General features: G+C 36.5%; 1 protein-coding gene across 3 annotated transcripts in view; it reads left to right on the top strand.

The window, feature by feature from the left end:
- Positions 1–21537, top strand: part of Glra2 (glycine receptor alpha 2) — a 201268-nt gene that overhangs the window by 20981 nt on the left and 158750 nt on the right. For 2 of the 3 annotated variants that reach the window (XM_005358746.3, XM_026784926.1), the window contains exon 4: positions 15590–15657. In XM_005358746.3, the coding sequence (XP_005358803.1) occupies positions 15590–15657 (68 nt within the window). Of the gene's footprint in view, positions 1–15589; positions 15658–15748; positions 15817–21537 lie in introns of all 3 variants that reach the window. The other variant, XM_005358747.3, reaches the window with a different exon arrangement.

The following is a 21537-nucleotide window of genomic DNA, read 5'->3' on the forward strand; positions in this document are numbered from 1 at the left end:
ACATCTTTCAGAAAAAAACCATTCTTAAACATTCCAGTAAAATTCTGATGATGGCATGAAGCATGATTTACAATATGGCATTTTAATCTACTCCAATGGATTATCTCACAGAATAATTGACTGGGCCCTGGGAATATCTTAATCTCATATTTTTAATCATTAGGACATAGTGGGAGAGGAAGTTCTAAATTATGTCTGAAGTCCATAAATTTATTGATTTTTTATTATTTTATGACATAGGCATAAATTCCAGGTTTGCTTAGGGAACAGGGTAGAGGAAGCTCGGAGATTTGTTTGAAGTCCTGTTCTGTCAGAACGAATAAGATTGTGTTTGGAAATTGACTTAGTCTTCCATTAAGCAACTCTATCACTAGCTGCTTGTATACAAAGTTAAATACACCTTGTAACAAGGTACATATTGACCACAAAACTGTTTGGGAGAACGACTTAAACTATTGAACATTTCTGGAAACTGTAACAGGTACTCCAAGTCCTTATAAAAAGGCATAACCTTCCTGAACAAACAAAGGAGCAGATGTAAAACACTGAACAATTTAAGCCCTTATCTATAGAATCATGCAACCACAACTACATGTGGAATTCTATCATGGATATTAGGCATTCCAAGTGAAAATGCAATAGGGGAAGTATAAAGAAGAGGGAGAAGATGAGGATTTCACCTAATGAATGGGGTTACAGATGCCGGGCATCATGACAGCTTTTGTCACAGTTACTTTTCTATTGCAGTGATAAAATGCCTCAAACAAAACCAACTTGAGGAAGGAAGGAAGGAAGGAAGGAAGGAAGGAAGGAAGGAAGGAAGGAAGGAAGGAAGGAAGGAAGGAAGGAAGAAAGAAAGGAAGTCACACCAGTGGCAGCTGGAGAAAGCTGGTCACATTGCAGCTACAATCAAGGAGCACATGCTCAGCTTGCTTTCTCCCTTTAAGTCAGCCTAGGATCTCAGACTAGGGAATGGTTCTACCCACACTGGGTGAGTCTTCCCACATGGCTAACCTAATCAAAACAATGCCCCACAGGCATGCCCTCACAGGTTGCAGAGGTCTATCTCAAAGGTCGTTCTAGACCTCGTCAACTTACCAGTTGAGGTTAACAAACTCAGCTGTGTTCTGTGGCTACTTGCATTGATCATCTGTAAACCCAGTAAGTTCAGTTACTAAGCAGTCCCTGCTTCCTAAATCCAGAAATTAATCTGAAGAATTGTTGGGACTGGCACAGTGAACAACTAGTCAACTCCAGGCAGTCTGATGATGGAGGCCCCATACACAGCCACCATAGAGCTCTTTATGGTGGCCTAGACAAGCTACTAGTGGCAGCTGTTTGCAAGTACATGGCACACTTGACCAAAGATGAATGTTTGATGAAGTGTGTTCTAGCCCAGGCTCATCTCCAAAGAGATTTTATTGGGACATTTATTTAATTTTGGCAGAGCAGACTTCTTATCACCATCACCTGAGGGGATGGAAAATTGGCCTAAAAAAAAAAAAGAACATTCACTTTTCTACAGTGATGCATTATTGTGCCTGGTACAATATGCAAAATAGTCTTTTAAAGTCTCAACAAATCTGGTCTCCAGTATGAAAGAACCACAGATACAAAACGCCATATTGTTCATTTGGCAAAATATCTGAAGTTTCATGCTTTCTAATTATAGACGTCTTGAGTTCAAAGATTTTTCTGGTTATATGAGCCCACAATAGGAACACATCTAGTGAGAGAATAACTTCCTCCACTTCAAGAGTAAATCCTACAGTGAATGAGAGGTTACTTGACTTCCTTATATTAATGGGAAAGCTCTTTTTGGTTCAGTACCACAGATCACATCATATTGTGTTGGAGATAGAAGTATATCAAATAAGGATTTCGATTCTTTATCACTTTAAACATCTTTATGCAAAATTTAGATATTGAAAATTTGAGAGATAATATGAAATAAAGACAATGCCTATCCAGAGTTCAGTTACTGGTTACATTTGGAGATCTATAGATATAGATGTATATATGTGCATAAGTAGGTATATAAGTCTTCCTTCTCCCCTCCATACAAAGAGCTATGTTAGTCTACTGAAAGGGAATACATCCTCTTTTTTCATACCACATGTTCACTGATTCTTTTGACCTGTTCCTTTCAAATAACATTCTTATTATCATATTAAATTTAAGTCTGATTCATGCCATCGTATTACAAATTATGAGTTAACTGAATGCAGGTGTTGTATCTATTTTGGCAACCTTATAGAATGCATTTTTAGTATTTCATTCATGTCTCTAATCCCTTACTATATTAATGTGTGGCTTGACTTTCGAAAGGTAGCAACTCCATTCTTTGCTGTAGGGCAGTGGCTCTCAACTTTCCTAATGCTGTGACCCTTTAATACAGTTCCTCATGTTATGGTGACCCCTAACCATAAACATATTTTCATTGCTACTTCATAACTAATTTTGTTGCTGTTATAAAATGTAATATAAGCATTTTTGGAGATAGAGGTTTACCAAAGGGGATGCAACCCACAGGTTGAAAGCCACTGTTCTAGAGTCTTCTCTGACCTAAGCCACATCCTTGTGTTGGACAAGAAGGGAAGATGGATTTAATGACTTTAAAGAGAACTCTCACTCAGTGAGTGATGGGAATTGATGCAAAGTAACCAAACTTCTTCTTCTTCTTCTTCTTCTTCTTCTTCTTCTTCTTCTTCTTCTTCTTCTTCTTCTTCTTCTTCTTCTTCTTTTTCTTTTTGAGACAGGGTTTCTCCGTAGCTTTTGGTTCCTGCCCTGGAACTAGCTCTTCTAGACCAGGCTGGCCTCGAACTCACAGAGATCCGCCTGCCTCTGCCTCCTGAGTGCTGGGATTAAAGGTGTGCGCCACCACCGCCCGACCTACCAAACTACTTATTCTTTGGGAAGAATATTCCAGGAGTATGTCTATAATGGCTTCTAGAGTTATCACAGAAAGAATGACTTCATTTGCTATCAGAGAAAAATGAACATATCACCTCATCTTTCGTTGTCTGCCTGCCTTTTCTACTCAGTCTCACTTACTTATTTTCTATTCAGGTTATTATTTACATTCATAATGAGCTACTTTCACCTCAGTCCTCGACTTAAGGAAAAATAATCACTCTATATAAGAGTCCAGTAAATGTGTGTTTAATTAGACCAAATTACAGAGAAGCAGGGTGTGGCATGAGCTAAGGCCTGGAAGTGCTGTGCTCCCTAAGTACTGGGGACCCATTAGTCAAATGTGAGCACTTGTAAACACGGTGACTCCAAGGCACCAGTCCTAGTTGTTAGGAGAGAAGAGTACATATCAGGAATTCTGACTTCTATTTTTAGATCTCCTGCTGACACAGAAAACCTCTTTCCCAACAGTCCAGTGGTGACCTTATCACACTCAGAGAAATGGTGCATGATGCCTAAGGAGAAAACAGGTCTCCATTTGTGGAAGCCACGGAGGGACAGAAGAGGGAAATCTGAGCATAGATCCTGTTCATTGGCAGGCATAGTGCTTCATGATTTCTTTTGACAGCTAAATCGAGAGTGGTGTGTTGCCTAGCAGTGCAACGGTCTCAAACAGGATGTAGGTCTCCAAGCTTCCAAAGCCTGGCTCTGAGCCTCAGCCTCCCAAAGATGGATAGACTCTGTTTGGAGAATTTTACATTCAAAGGCAAATTTACAGAATCATATAAAACCATGACGCTCTTACAAATATAAAATCAAAACATATTTTAAAATTAGTTAATTTGTTAGTCAATTTAGGAAACCAGAGAGATGGTACAGCCAATTCAAAAGAAATTCCGAAGAACTGAAGCAAACAAAAAATAGTGAAATGCATGTGGAAAGGAAGGCAAGACCTTACCTCTCCCACTGGCTTAGAGAATTTACTCAAACATTTACAGAACAGGGTCTGCATGTCCAAGACAAGTTTGCATTCCTGCCAGTGAAATATCTACACAGTGATACAGTAAAAAGGAAAAGGAGATGTGATAAAGAAAATGCATAGCTCTTCATTAAAGGGCATTTTTTCTCAATATTCAGAATGTTAGATTTAATAATATAAAATCCACTAGGGGTGGTCAGATTTTTTTCCCCACAGTTTATACTCTTTCAAATTCCAGGCCTTTCCATTAACACTGTGAGGAGAAAGGAGGGAAATCAAAGTGCAGAGCAGAGAAAAGAACTCATTGTCAAATAAAGGGAAAGTCTGCATCTAGACAGAATGCATTCAGGGTGGGATGGCTGCAGCAAGAGAAAATCTCTAAGTTTCTGAAGAAGGTCCTTCTTGGTAGGAGAAGGGATGGGAAGAGAAGTTCTGACGCTTGATGCACAAGATCTCGTTCTGTTCTCCCAGACAATCTAAGAATTTGGTAGAGAGAAGATATTTTATCTTTTAAAACTGAGAAAACTGGAGCTCAGAGTAATTAAATAGCCTCGAAATTAAGTAGTCACACCGTGTATAGAAGAGCCGCCGTGGCATTAAACCCAGCCTTTATGACTTTCGAATGGTATTCCAGAGTGGAGTGGTGGAGAGGGAGACAGTCATGAAGTTTGCTAATCCCCACCTCAACCAGAGAAGCTCCATAGAGGCTTCAAAGGAGCACATTTTCATGTTTCCTGTCAGTGATTAGCATGCTTTGCCACAGTTTCTTCATTCTGTTGCGTGCTCTGCAGAGACAACATAGAGATCTCCTGTGATCTCACAGGCTCAGATAACACTATCGATTTAAATGAATTACTTGTGGGGAGGAGGGATAGAAATCGAACTCAGGAAACTCCACATATGCCAAGCACTTACTTCACCACTAAGCTACGTGGATTACCTTTCCAGTGAATTACCCTTTGAAGGTGAAGAGATAAATACAGCTCTTGTTTTCTCACACAAACGCTCATACTTTTTGTCAATAACATGCATTATTTAGTGCTAATATGTGATCAAAACATACTGAACACTCTGGGGAGCATACCAATAAGTCAGATTGAAGCCATAACCTGTATAGAACCCACTACAGAAATCTTAGAGAAATATAAGATAAAATAGAGAATAGCACAACTTGGAAAAGCATCTAGGATTTTGGAAGTGCCAAGAAAGATGATACATCAAATAATAAAAAAATAATTAAGAAGTATCATTAGATTTAAAAGAATGAGAGCAGCAAACACAGAAGAAAATGTTTATTTCATATCCATGAATGATTATTATATGCATACTTTCTTCTTTACAAATTATTAATATCAAAACTCTATTTTCAATTTGCTAACACCTAACAAGTTGATGAACTTGCTATTCATTTTGCAAAGTAGTAGAGAATTCAATTAACAAAAGAAAGTGGTGTTTAATTCTATTAGTGTAACTTCCTAAAATGAAGGGAAATGTGTCATTTGCGTTCATGTGAAATTCTCAGGTCCACTTATTTCTGCACTGTTTTCAAGCGGCATTTAAAATTGTCTATTTTGCAGGGCAAATGGATCTTCATTTCTTATCTTAAGTAATCCCAAGACAGTAGGAACCTTATGTTTTTCAACACTTCTCTATCAGATGACATTTTATTATGACATAAACAGAGATATATAGAGATTACATCTACTAATTAAGCCTAAAGGTCCCATTTGTTTCTAAGCTCTTAAAAACACAAAATGGACCTTGTACAACAAACAAAATACTCTGAATCTCCGCAAACACTGAGAGCCAGTTTATGGTCACTATGGTCTTGCAATAAGCAAAAGGATAACAGTTGAACTCATATGAGAAACATCCCTTGGAAATGCTGGGTTTGGAGTATGGTTTTTTTCTTGTTTCAGCTGACATTTCTAACAGAATGATTCAAGAGATTTTCTGCAAATTGTTTTGACTCGCAATTAATGCTTGAATTTCTCATATTTAGTTCCCCAGTTCACCAACTAATTATAAATGAGAACTAGAAAATCAAATACAATGACATATAATGGGCACTCAGTAAGTACTTGATGCTATGAGGGACTGGAGGTGGCTATGAATAAAGTACATCAATTTCAACAAAGGCCTGCCAATTTAATTTAGAATTTAATTCCACAATGAGAAAACACAACATGTGAGGTTTATGGCACTGCTTTGTTTTTTTAACAGTTACCTTTATTGAAAATGCTTTTCCTCATGCAATGTATTCTTGTCATTACCCCCAATCTCCTCCCAGCTGGTAATAATCAGAACTAGCCCTGAAGAGAAGACAAACTTGTAACCACCATACTTCAAATCTACTTTTGATTAAAATGATTCAAAGTCTGCATTCAAGACAGAATCAGTTTATACTTGATGCTCCCTTGCATGGTTAATGCACTTTCTTTCTTTAAAGAGTTCATCCTAAAGTCAGGCATGGTATTTCATGTTGTAATTGAAAGGCAGAGACAGAAGGTTGCTTGGTTTGGGAGCCACCTTGGTCTATATATCAAGACTACGTAGAAGAACTCAAAACAAAAATAACAAAAAGCGGCCACCAAACATGAAATGGTGTACTCCATCCTATTCTTTTTTTCAAAACATGGAGAAATCCATAGCATTCAATGATAGCAATTTTTATTAGGTTTAAAAAAAAAAATCCAAATTCCCACTCCCTCCCCTCCTCCCATTCCTTCCACACATTCTCTCACCCCACCCCCCTCTAATCCTAAGAGAGAATAGGGGTCCTTGCCCTGTGGAAGGTCCAAGCCTCCCCCCCCACTACATCTAGGCTGAGAAAGGTATACATCCAAAGAGAATAGGATCCCAAAAAGCCAGTACATGCAGCAGAGAGAAATCCCAGTGCCACTGCCAGTGGCCCCTCAGTCTGCCCCAGCCATACAACTGTCAACCACATTCAGAGGGACTAGCTTGGTCCTACGCTTGGTCCTTCCCAGTCCCACTGGAGTTGTTGAGTTTCCATTAATTTTCCAACATTTTCAAATTCTCTGAGATCCATCAAAGTCATTTGCCTCTCTGTCAATAACTTTGTATAGAATCAATTGATAACTGGTAGCTATCAGTAAGAAAAACATACATGTTCATATGAGTTCATTCATTACAATGCATGGAAATGTACTCATTTCTAGTAATATAGCCAGTCTGAAACTAATGGTTTGTGTAGTATTCAGGCTATTCTTTACCTCTGAAAAATTTGTCCTTCATGAAAGTATAGATAGAATAATCAATGGTATATAGTTAATTCAGGGTGAATTATAATAATTATTATAATTGCTTAGATTATTTCGAAAGTATGATAATGACATTTTCAATTTTACTTTTTTCAAATTATGTGCTTTAAATATCTCATCACTAAGTGATTTCCACTATGACAAGACATTCCCCCTTGCAGTCCAGCTATTTGCTAAGACCTTTTTTTCACAAGCATCAACACACCATGGAACATTAAAAAAATCATAATAAGTCGTGCTTACTTGTGTCCAGATATTAAAGTTCTAACCCTTATATCTACATATTTTTAAATCATCTGTAGATTGGTTTTTATCTCTTGAGCTAACAGCAATGATTAGTCTGTTAGACAAAAATATCTTATTCCACAGGAAATTTAGCTTCTATATGCAGCATTTAATTTTCCATTTCCATGCAAGGGACTCATACCAAAGCAATTGTGATACTTGAAGACATGTTAAATTATTTACAAGAAGTAAAATGAAAAATGAAAATGTCATACTTGTCTATTTGCGACAAAAAAAGAAAAACATGACATTTTCATCCTGGAATTCAAAGACTGTTCTTTTCTTGCAAGTAGTCTTTCACCATAAAATGATGTTGGAAAATATCTGGGACAAAACTAAACATTAGTGACTAATTGTCTTGATGTCTTGTAAGGTCCTTTCTTGATGCTTACTTTTAAATAAAATACAGCATAGACATTTTTAAGTTACATAATGTTTCTTGTTAGCTTAGAAAGCTCTGATAAAGATAAATATACATTATATGATACATATAATTTTATATAAATAAAGCTATTTGAAATTGACTATGAATAATACAGGAATATTTGAAGAGAACATGATGTATGTTCAAAAAAGGGTCATTTCACCAAGAAGACAGAATAACTCCAAATGTATGCAATTTTATATCTGATTATTAATTTTTCAACAAATATTCAACAAATATTTAATTTTCCATTCACTTTTATTCATGTGTATTTGTGTATATGTGATGCGCATGTGATCACAGTGATCACAGAGGATGGAAGAGTTACAGTCACCTGTAACTTCGAGAGCTGAAGTTACAGGTAGCTGACCTGAACCAAGGCCCTCTGCAAGAACATCAAGGTCTCTTAACTGATTAGCCATCTATCTAGCCCCTATACAAATTTTCTTAATCATAGCATTTACCATCACTAAACTGATTCTGTTCAAAACCCTCTTTGAAACAATACTAATACGAATCTCAACTCCAAAAGTAAGCAAAATAGAATGATTAAATACAGGTTTTTAATTCATAGTCTATATATTGATTGTCTCATTACCTCTATTGTTAGTATTATTTTTATATTTAAAAACACACAGACCTGTTGAACTTTTTAATAGCATACACAAGAATTCTGACCTAGATGAAACATATACCAATAGACTTGATAGAAGAAACAAATATTTCTATGTAATATCTCAATGCACCATTTTCAATATAGAAAATAGTATCCACAGAGAGATCAGTAAGGAAATAGAGGACATGAACAAAATTTTAAACCAACTCGATATAATGGACATGCACAAAGCATTCTACTAACAGCAATAGATTATACTTTCAATTTTTTGGTATGTTTTTCAAGACAGGGTTTCTCCGTAGCTTTGGAGCTGTCCTGGTACTGGCTCTTGTAGACAAGATTGGCCTCGAACTCACAGAGATCTGCCCACCTCTGCCTCCCAAGTACTAAGATTAAAGGCATGTGCCACCATCGCCCGGCTTTTCTCAATTACACCCAGAATATTTTTCAGAGATATAAAGTAAGTTTCAATAAACTGTTGATGTTTGAAATCATTAAAAGTATCTTTTCCAACCAAGGTTGGTAGGAACACTAAGGATCAGTACTACACAGAAAACTGCAAATTTCATAAGGTTTTAGAAATAAACACATTCTTTTTTTGTTGTTGTTGTTGTTTTATTTTTTTTATTAAGAAAGAAAAAAATTTCCGCCTCCTCCCAGCCTCCCACTCCTCCCACTTTCCCCCCCCCCCACCCCCCCCCCCTCCTACCCTCCCCCCCTCCTCTCCCCCTCCCTCTCGAGTCTGAAGAGCAGTCAGGGTTCCCTGCCCTGTGGAAAGTCCGAAGTCCTACCCCCTCCATCCTGGTCTAGGAAGGTGAACACCCAAACTGGCTAGGCCCCCACAAAGCCAGAACAAGAAGTAGGATCAAAACCCAGTGCCATTGTCCTTGGCTTCTCAGCAGCCCTCATTGTCCGCCATATTTAGAGAGTCCGGGTTTATTCCCTGCTTTTCGAGTCACAATCCAGCTGGCATTGGTGAGCTCCCAATAGATCAGCCCCACTGTCTCCGTGGGTGGTTGCACCCCTCTTGGTCCTGACTTCCTTGCTCATCTTCTCCCTCCTTCTGTTCCTCATTGGGACTTTGGGAGCTCAGTCCAGTGTTCCAGTGTGGGTCCCTCGCCAGATGAAGGTTCTATGGTGATATGCAAAATATTCATCAGTAAGACTATAGGATAGGATCATTTCAGGTTCCCTATCTTCAGCTGCCCCAGGAACTAACTGGGGACCTCTCCTTAGGCACCTGGAAGCCCCTCTAGGTCCAAGTCTCTTCCCAACCCTACGATGGCTCCCTTAATTAAAATATGTGCTTCCCTGCTCCCCTATCCTACCTTCCTGTATCCCAATCATCCCATTGCCCCAAGTTCTCCCCATCCAACCCTTCTCACTTTTTTCTCCCCATCTCCCCTTGCCCCCCTCCCACCCCACCCTTAAGATCCCGATTTTTTGCCTGGCAATCTTGTCTATTTCCCCTACCCAGGAGGATAGCTATATGTTTTTCTTTGGGTTCACCTTCTTATTTAGCTTCTTTAGGATATCAAAATAAAGACTCACTGACCTTTATTTGTGGCTAGAAACCAATTATGAGTGAGTACATCCCATGTTCATCTTTTTGGGTCTGAATAAACACATTCTTAAACAACCCATGAATCTAAATAAAAAAAGAGATGAACCAAACAAACCCACAATATAAAAAATCACATAGTGCAAGAAAGGCAGAGATTAGAGAACAAATTATAATGTAAATGTCCATATTAAAAAGAAGAAAAATGTTAAATTAATAAACTATATTTATACTTCAATGATTAGAAAAAGAAAGGAAAACTAAATCCAAACCCTTAAGAGGAATTTAATATTAGAGTACAAAAAACATAGAATAGAAAAACAGTTGAAGGATAACAAAACCAAAATTTAGTCTTTCGTAATTCAACAGAAGCAAAAAAGCAGCAAATATTTAGTCTGAGAAAGGAAAGAAATTGAGATAATGCAAATAAAGAAAATCAGAATTAAATAGAGTCATTATTGGCTTTCTAGAAAGAAAATGTATTTTAAAGATTAGAAACAATTTATATAGCTATGTGAAATTTAAAAACACACCTAGAATACACTAATTACCTAATAGATTCAGGATTGACCAGAAAGTCTCAACAGACATACAATTAAAAAGATTGAAACACTAATCAAAACTCTCTGAACAAAGGAAACTTCAGAACCAAGTGGCTTTTCTTTTGAGTTCTAGTAAATATTTAAAGAGTTTACATCAAATCTTTTTTAGTTCTTCCAAAGAATAGAAAATGAATGTCCCAACATTAAAAACTCAAAGTAATATGCATTAATGGACTGAGAAAAAAAGTCTCATGATAATTTCAGCTGATGCAGAAAAGGCATTTGTAGAATTCAAAATAATTTATGGATTAAAACTCAATGAGGAAGTCTGGAACAGAAGAGGACTTCGCCAACTTAATGAAGAGCATTTATGAAAACCTACAGTTAGCAACAATGTAAGCTTTCCCTGAGGAAATACTGAAAGACTTTATGCCATGATCAAGAAAAAGAGAATTTTCTGTTTCATGCCTGCTAGTCAGCATGGTGGTGGAGGTCTTATCAATAGCAACATAACAAGAAAAACAGAAATATGGTATCCAAGCTCAAAATGAAGAAGTAGAATTATTTCCATTTACAAAGGATAGCATCAGATGTATAGAAAAACTTCCAAGCTTCTGAATGAAAGCTACTAGAACAAATGCATTCAGCAAAATTGCAACATAAGGATCACCACACAACACACAAAAATCAATTCTATATTCTGTAGAATTCTATAAAATATTTGAATAGGAAAGTAAAAAAAAAGCAGAAGAGTGTATAACTCACTCAGTTGGTAACATGCTGGTCTTGCTAGTATGAGGACTTGAATTCTGGTTCCCAGAAGCAGTGTAAAGTCATGTACAGTTGTATGCATAGTGGAAATTCCAGGTATACATGATCATGGAATTTCAACAATGCTGAGACGGGAGGCAGAGATGGGTGAACTCCTGGTAGCTTTTTGGCCAGTTAGTCTAGCCTTATTTGGTAAAGCTCCAGGCCAAGGAAAAAACCCAAATCCAAAAAGAAGAGAAAATTGTGTAAGGAATGACATCCAAGGCTACTCTTTGACCTATACGCTTGTATGTTTTCACCTGTATACACACTTACAGACTACCCACAAAAGTTCATTTTCAATAACTTCTTACGTATATGTTAAATCAAGATGGACGTTTGTACACTGGAAAATGCAAAATATTAATGATATAAATTAATGAATGCATAAATAAATGGAATGGTATCTCATGTACATGAGTAGGCAAATTTAATATTTCAACAGAGTCTATTTACGGAGTAAAGGCAGATTGCTGAATCTCATAGGAAAAAGAGAAAAGAGTAAAGGAGGAATGCAAGTGAGATGAAAAGGAGGGTGTTAAGAAAAGACAACGAGGACTGGCAAGGTGGCTCAGCTGTTAAAAGGCTAGGCTCACAACCAAAACTATAAGAAGAGATTCAGGGATTCCCCTCTGTATGCTGTGAATAGCATCGGTTAATAAAGAAACGGTCTTGGGCCTGCACGGGGAATAGAGGTAGGCAGGGAAATCTAAAGTAAATGCTGGGAGAAGGAAGGAGTGAGGGAGAAGCCACGGAGCCCTGCCAGACACAGATGCCGAACTTTTCCTGGTAAGCCACAGGCAGATTACTAGAAATGGGTTAAATTAAGATATAAGAGTTAGCCAATAAGACGCTAGAGCTAATGGGCCAAGCAGTGATTTAATTAATATAGTTTCTGTGTGATTACTTTGGGGCTAAGCTAGCTGGGAACCAACAAACGGCCTTCTTGCAACAGATGATGGGAACAAGAAAGGGAAATATTTGGGGAGGAGATTAATTAGAAGTCTAGATACTTATATTGAATTTTCTGTCTCATTCTTATCCAATTCACTGTGGAATGTCATCATCTTGCTAATGAATCAGTTAGAGAGAATAATGTTTTCTTTCTCCATGTTATAGAGCACTGTCATTTTATTGGTGATCACATCTAAGAACATGTTTTTGACAATTAAAACATCTAATCAGAACAGAAATGATGAAATAAATATATAATAAGGGAGAACATATAGCTATACTATACAGTTGGAGTAATCCATCAATGCCCATCTCACACCAGAGAGCCTGAAAATCCAGCAGTTGTTCAATTCATGAGGCTCCAGCTCTTTGGCATTGATGGCCTGGAGGATTTCTGTAGTGAGGAGTGGCGGGCTGCATTCCCACTCATTCCCTTATGGCTAGCTTTATACCCGAAATAACAACACACAAATTGTATTCTTTTAAACACTGCTTGGCCCATTAGATCTAGCCTCTTACTGGCTAATTCTCACATCTTGATTAACCCATTTTTAATAATGTGTGTATCACCTTGAGGTGGTGGCTTACCGGGAAGGATCTTGCCCTGCGTCCATTTTGGAGAGGAGAGCTATAGCGTCTGCCCCACTGCCTTCTTCCTCCCAGCATTCTGTTCTGTCTACTCCGCCTATCTAAGCTGCTGTCCTATCAAAAGCCAAGGCAGTTTCTTTATTCACCAATGAAAGTAACACATAGACAGATGACCCTTCTCCATCAGATTTCTAAAGAGCCACTGGTCTGCAGTCCACCTTGGAAGCCTACAGAAGCTTCTCATCATATCAGTGAAGGAACCAGGAGAATCAGCAATAGCATAGATAATTAGTAAATAAGAATGACGGTCAAGTGAGCAAAAAGCATCCTCTTCAGGGCTACTACGAGAAGGTATTGCCCACATGTAGGGTTGGTCTTCCCACATCAATTAAAGTAGTCAGAAAAAATCCATCACAGACATGCTCACAGGTCCACCTGATGGAGACAGGCTTTCACTGTGCCCCTCTTCGCAGGTGATTCGAGGTTGGGTCAACCTAGAATTGTATCAACCTAGGTTGACTGTTAATGCTCACCATCACAGGGAACTACTTTTATGGCTCAGCTTTTCTCATCTGCAAAGTGCAAGGCAGAGCATTACCTCCCCACTGAGGGATGACATACGAAGCTCACGGACACAAAGAGAGATTTTATTGTATCAGGTCTTACCACATGTCTATGTTAATCCCTTACCTTTACAATAGCTCACTGTCCCCAGGTTTTTCTTTCCAAGTTTTTTTTTTCTTTCCAAGTTTTTATGTGTAAATATGAATGTAACTTCAAACAAAATGCCCAGGACTGAAAATGTCAGATACTAAGGAGCAAAAGAATCTCTCATGGGATTTAAGGCACACAATGTGTTTGTACATGTTTATGTATGTAGCTACACATGCATGCGTTTGTATGTATCTTAAGGACTGAGGACAACCTCGATGTTGTTCTTCATGTCCACTATTGTTGAGACAGGGTGTCTCAGTGACATGCAACTCCCAAAGTAAGTTAGTGCTGTTTGGTTAGGGATTCCCAAGGTTTTGCTTGTCTTCAGTTCCTTCATGCCAGGGTTACAAGCATGAGCCAATGCACCTGGCTTTTGGAAAATGCGCTTTCCGGGGTTTGAACTGGAGTCCTTAGACACACAGGAAAGTACATTACCTATTAAACTATGTTGCTAGGCTTCCAAACTTGACGATGTTAATGCGCTTAGGATTTGATAGCTTAAAAATTGTTTTAGTTTGCAAAAATACATCCACACTGTCAGTTAGTAGGAAGAAAACAAATGATCGTATGGTTCAACTTTCTGAAGGTTTCCAAGACATTGGGGGAGACCATGCAAAGAGGTAATTTATTACACTTTCATAACCAAGGTTTGAAATTGCAAGTTCCTGTTTAAAATGTTATAATAGTGTAAAGTGAGTTTGAAGCACGTTTTTAATGGCTTTACACCTTTTATGCTCCTGTTCATTTACTTTCTATTTTGCTTCATGAAACTTCATAAAAATGTACTCAATAAGCTGATCTAAAGGTAAATATTTCTTTGTGGTGAGAAGAGAAAAAATATGGTGAGAGGGGGAAAAAGCAAACACATACAAATTCTCATGTCATGCCCCTTGTTGTCTAATTTATTTCTTACTAGCAGAAAATAGATTTGTGATAGAATTGTATGGCTAAGAAAAAGAAAGACTAATTTTTTCCTACGAGCTTTTTAGGAAGGCTTCATGCCAAACTCCTCTTCATTCAGAGCTTACAGGCTGGTTAGGTACAGAGCCAACTAGGGTGTCGCTTGGACTCAACTCATAAAAATTTGTCAAGTAAAGAGGGATGCATTTCTGCAGAAAAAAAAGCACTGTGTGGATAGATGGTTTGCAACAGGATGTTTCTATCTCATTTAGTATTTGGGGAAATGCCCACAGAGGCAGTAAACATATTCCCCAGAAAAACATAAAGCAAGGAGCCATCAGACAGTGACTTACCTGTTGACAAAAGGCAAGAAGAAAAGAAGGCTAGTGGGAGTCTAGTCTCACCCCTCTGGAGATAAGGGTAGACAATGTGGCAATTATCGCTTAACACCAGATCTGCTCTGGCCAGAGTACAGATATTCAATGACATTTCTACATGTGTTTATGTCTTAATGTAACTTCATTTAGTTTGTTTTGTATTTCTGTACACTATTTTTCACATCAGAGGGTATATAGAAAAAAAGGGGGTAAATTCAGAGGCATTATAAGAATCAAAGTAACACATTGATTAAGACATGATCCAGTTCCACCTGGACCCCTAAATTCAGCCCTGTGTTGATGCAGGTTATTTCATTACCATTGGCAATATCTAAAACATTGATGATCTTAAGATTGAAGAAAAGTAGTCAACCAAATGATTATTGTCACATAAAGTTATGCTGATAAATTCAACTAAATAATTTTATATTTTCCAAATTCAAAACTCTTTGGAGGTAAGTTGTCATCGCTTAATTGTCATTATTCAAAGTACTATTGGGAAGTTATTATGCACTTCTGAGTCATTTTTTTCTTTACAGTCTCATCATCATTTTCATTTTATTTACATCTTTAACCACAGATGTTGATGGAACTGCAATATTGCTTCAATGTCTATTGCAATATTTTTATTGAATTCTGCAGGTCCTCCAGTAAACGTTACTTGCAATATTTTTATCAACAGTTTTGGATCAGTCACAGAAACCACCATGGTAAGTGCTACAGTGCCACTGGCAAGAGAAAAACGTGACTCAATTATGCTATGAACACAACCTGTCAAATTTTCTATTGTTCAACTTACAGGGCCTCCTGTAAATGTTACCTGCAACATATTTATCAACAGCTTTGGGTCAATAGCAGAAACTACAATGGTGAGTGGGACTGAGCATTGAAGCCATCGTGTGAAGGACTGGGATATGGGATCACAGCACTGTTGCATGTTTATATGACATTTACTGAGTGCCAATCTCTAACATCACCACCCTCTAAAAACAGACATTTATAACCTTCATTTCAGAAAGCCGTTTGTCAAGGAGTTACAACATAAAACTCAATGATATTTTACCCATTACCCCAGAGTAATTTTGTAAACACATAATTTTTGTTGAGTTGGTCTAATGAGTAGCAATAAACATAATGTGTATTTAACAGTACTAAAATATGTACATTCCCTAAGTTTCATGAGTATGAATTTTAAAGTTTGACACATGATTGGTATTTCCAGTTTTTTACTTTTCCTGAAAGCTGGGATATCATCAAGCCTGTCTGTTGCACATTTATGACATCACAAAAGGGAACAATTCATAAGAGCATGCATATACATTCCCATGTTCACATATGCACACGTAATTTTGTTAGCAGTAGAAAGTAGTATTAAGATCACAACAATTACAAAAAAAATGAGCACCTTTGAAAAAATAAGCACATTAAAATACTCATGAAAAAATATGTGATACAAACATAATTCTCACATTAGAAATTGTTTCGGGTACTATATAGTGTGCTATAATGGCTTGTTGCCAGTGACTCATACCACTGGATCATTAACTAAACCCCACATAGCTCTAGGTTAGAGTCTGGAGATTACGTATGGGGTAAGGAATTTCCTTGGTATCCACATGGTTTATTTAAAGCTCTTAGTCAGTTGCTTGCTTTTAATTTACATGGTTATTAAATCATATAGGCATTTTATTGAATGAGACCAAAGTGAAATAGTAGTTGAATTTGATCAAATACTATAATACTTGAATCCTACAATACTCAAGAGGTAAAAAATGAACATATGACAGCATTGAGAAGTAAAAACAAATGTAGGTTTTCTATTTTAGGCTTCTAAGATCATTTTTAATGAACTACTGCACTCTGAGGTGTTTTTGATACTAGGAAGAAACAATTTACCTTTACTAGTCATTTTTATTGGCAAAACTTTAACTATAATGTGTATCTAGTACCCATTTAAACATTACTCCAAAACAGCATTCCAGATATAAGATTCTAGCAAGATATGTAGTGCATTAAGAATTTTACCTAAATAACATAGTTTTGATACAGCTATAAATGACTCATATGAAACACTAAGCATGGAAATAGCAACCCAACTCTGGACTTGACACTCAGTTTCTGTCTCTCCTATTGCTTTTATCTTTAAAAGAGGGACAATGTTTCCAGTAGCCCACTGTCACCAGCTTTACACGATGGCATTCAATGACCATATTTGCACGACCTAATGCTGATTGCATTAATTAGATTCCTAAGTTGCCTTGATTAAATCTCCCCATTGCATTTTACTCTCAATCAAAAATGTAAATTTGCACCTTTTCAGTGTTCATTAATACAAGAAGCTAAACATTTAAAGGGATGAAAATGGAAGCTATGGATACCCAATTTTCCTCGGTCTTTAAAACTTACAGGGTTGTTTAGCAAATTGGCTGCTTAGGTGCTTCTTGCCCACTTAGCAAGTGTCCTTTGTCATGTTTCCTATGAAAAGAGGAAACTGGTGCTCAAAGGTAATGTCAACAGCCTGCTAGCTGCTGTGTAAGGTAGATCAAATTGCATGTTAGAAGAGTGTTGCATAGTGTGCTTCTTTTATTTCACTTATTAGATTTTGATGTCATAATAGGCTCCTTTTGGTGTTGAAAATACATATATATTGTTTTCTCATGGCTTTGATGTGAAACTAAAACAAGTTCTTACATAATGTTTATCCTGTTTATGTCCAAGAAGAGATTATCATGTTACCTAGGGTAAGAACTGGCAAATCCTTCCTGCAAAGAGACAGATAGCAAATACCTAAGACTATGGGAGCCAGGTGATCTCTCTGATGCCTTCTCAACTCTGCTCTTTGGTGGAGGGCAGATACTACTACTACTAGTGCCCAAATGGATGTGATCACATCCAATCAAACTTTACTTGCAAAAGCAGACCGGGTCAAATTAGTATTTAAATTGATATTTCATTTTTTTAATAACGGTGTGACAATTGCTCTATTGTAAAAGAGAGTTCTGGCTTCCAAGATGCCCGAAGCTTTGCCTGGGTGTCTACCTGATGCAACCTGTCTTAATTGGGTCAGGCTGCAAAGGAGCACAAACTGGACGGCTTAAAAACTGTAGAAATTCTTTCTCTCATATTGAAGGCTGGAAGGCCAAGAATAAGGCCTGGACACTCAAGTATTGATCGGGGATCTAGTAAAGACACAGACAGCTGACTTGTATCTTCTCATTCTAGAAAATTCTCTTAACATCTTATATGCATTGTCTCTCAATAATGTCATGTTAGGGGTTAGAATTTTAAAAGCAAGTTTTGAGAGGTTATAAATATTTAGCCTATTACATACTGGCACACACTTCCTTTATCAAAACTCGAAGATTCTACAATCTGATACTTACTCAAAATTTGACTGACAAAATTTGGTTGACCATGAAATGGAGCACCAACTAAAATTATAGCTGAAGTCAAAAAATTAGCTTCAATGCATATTAATAAAGTAGTAGAGGCCATGAATTAGCATTGTTTTCTTGGGATAATAGTTTTGCTTTCTCTGCAATTTTTTCCAAGAATGCTTCTAAACTGAGTTTCTGAATATGTTTATTATATTCTCTTGCTTTCCATATCATTCTCTTACAGTGACTGAAGTAGCATTATTGAAAGATTTAGTTTTGGTTGATCGTTTCTAAAGAAGGGGTAATGAGTATCTGTTTTAAGAATTCAAATATCTTTCGATACTATACAATTTGACCCCCCCCCATGGTTACTGAAATCACACTAATTTATTGTTAATGCTGCCTGTTAAGAAAGTAATGACTTACAGATTCAATACAAATGTTCCCTTCTTTGATACAAGTATTGGAGATATGTGTTCACAGGACACCATAATGTTGTTTCTTTAAGGAACAGTTTTATGGGTCATCACTATGATATAAGTTATTAAATTCAATATTATACATACTTGTTCACTAAGAATTTATTGGTATTTGACCCTTGTAGTATGATTACTCAGAAGATATAATTTTGCATTGTTTTAAATATTTAAGAGGCTTGGAAGGGCTATATACTGAGACAGGTTATATCATAGTTTTGAAATGTTAGTTTATCCTTCCTTCTTTCTTTCTCCTTTTCTTTCATTGGTGATAACAATCGAATTTACAGGATAAGGAATATAGTTACCATCCTCTCTTTATTAATTTTGAGGCAGAAATAGAAAATATTGGCAACATAAGTAACAGTCAAGGGTATTTCATACCAGCGGTGTGCCACTCTCCCAAAGAGTAGAACATCAGAAAATGGGGGTGAGAAGCTTTTTTCCCAGTTTTAAGTGGCTGTCTGGAGAGAAGGTAGTGGATTCTATGCGATCTGACCTTATGGATGCTATTATTCTACTCATGCCTCAGGAGTAGTTTTTAAGCCTCTGCACATGTAACAGATATGAGGGATAGCTAAATGTATAGAAATGTATTTGCCAGTTGCTGCTGCACTTCATGGAGTTACTTTGCCTCTGATCTGAAATTGCGTTTCTCAGGAACTTAGAGAAGAAGATAGACCGAAGCTGACATGATTACTTATTGTGTTGTAACCATTGAAAGAGCATAGAAGTTTCCTTTCATTGAATAGTTGAATGAGTGTAGCCCAAGAAGATGCTAACTGACAAGAGACAGTGTATTATTATGTCAATGATTTCTGACATCTTAAAGAATAATCAATACATTTCCATAAATCTTATATTCTGTTAAGCTGATGCAGAAGATGAACTTGCTTTCTAAGTTATTAGTGAAATATTAAAACCCACATTCATCATAAATCAATTGCCTACAACCATAATTTAAAATACAAGTTCTCCCATTTAAACTAAAACAGTTTTGAGATTATGGAAAATGTTTTTAGAGTGTTGACAGGTTTAAAAACCGAAGTGTGACATAAAAATTATGGATAAATAAATATACCTTCACTATATTTATAATTATATTAAAACATGCAAATACCAAGCAATAAGACATAATGATAATGTTTGATATGAGTATTTATGAGATAAAGTAATCATCTTTATGTACAAATGCAGAGCTATGTATAATAGTGCAAAATAATTCAGCTTAAGGAAGCAATGTTTATGAAGTAGGCATAGCTTTAGAAGGTGTCAGAAAAGAAACTTGAAAAATACTAAATTTGACATAAAGGATTATTATGGAATGTAGGTACTCATATTACCAGTATTAAGGATATAATAAAGATTGTGCAGTTTATACATGGACTTTGTTTTTAGAGTAAAATACATGCACATATAATATAAATGTTTCTATTACCTTAGCCAATGCTTTAGAAAGTCAATAATATAGAAACAAATTATAGCACAAAGAAATATGCCACTTATTTGGAGTAGAATCTGTCCTTAGAGAATACAGGCAATGTAAAAGAGAATATAGCCTTCATTTAAACATGTTTCTCAGTATTTACTTTCCCTTTAATATTTTATTGAGCCTGGAAGCAGCAGAAAGTCAAAGAAAGACTACAAAATCACATAACTACTCTCTTATGATTTGTGTTATTATTAGATCATAAATTTATTTGCAAAAAAACAGAAATGATACATTGGTAATTTACATGTTGCTAATGTTTATTATATATTGAAAACTATAAAGAAATAAAAGAATTACACAGGCATGGCTGCAAAACATTTTCTTTGACTGTCTACTTTCTCTATATTTTGGGAGTTCCCTGTCTGTTCTTAAATACTTTTAAAAGTTGTTATTTACTTTAAAATGGTCTCATAACAAACCTAATCATGGATAAATATTAATAACTACACATTCAAAGTAATGGATACTCATAAACCAAAACTCTGGTATATAATTGTTGGATATAAATATATTTCCCTTCTACTTGGCATTATTTATAAATAGTGTAAATAATTAATTTTAAATGATGCTTATACATTTAATAATTGAAGTGAGATATAATTGTCTCGTTCTTTTAAAAAATTCTTACATTACAAAGAAGTTTATTTCACAATTTTCTTGCTATAAAATTCAAAATAGAAAACCAGGAAACACTGGAGAACACCCATGGGAATTTTCTATGAAAATCTATGTCGAGATATTTTTCTTAAATGCCATCACTTTTATATACTGTGTCACTAATTTAATATTCTCTAGGGTAGGACAATAGGCAAGTTTAACTCATTCTCAGGGGCACAGGAGGATCACAAGGGAGTTTTGTTTGTGATTTTGTTGTCCACTGATTTCTAGCTAGGTTCAAATGGCCTTTTGCAACCCAAAATACGTTCTGGTGAAGAGACTGCTGTTCTCCCAAAAGTCTGATATTTACCCCTTTCACTTTTGTTATGTTCAGCTGCTCCCACTTCCTGGACTTAGAGGATCTCTAGATAAGGCTAGAGGAGGAGAGCCTCATCTTTCCTATTTCCAGCTGAAACAAGGATGGACCTCTCCTTACCCTCAAGAATTCTGTTAATAATGGATTCTCACTCTAGGAACCTAGAAGGAAATGGGCACCATAAACTGGAGAGGCCTCATTTCCTTGCTTGAGAAATCTTTTTTTTTTTTTTTTTTTGTGCATTGTGGTTTTATTTTTTTTCTTCTTTTTTT

Source organism: Microtus ochrogaster, chromosome X, assembly GCF_000317375.1.
Source record: "Microtus ochrogaster isolate Prairie Vole_2 chromosome X, MicOch1.0, whole genome shotgun sequence".
Taxonomy (NCBI): Eukaryota; Metazoa; Chordata; class Mammalia; order Rodentia; family Cricetidae; genus Microtus; species Microtus ochrogaster.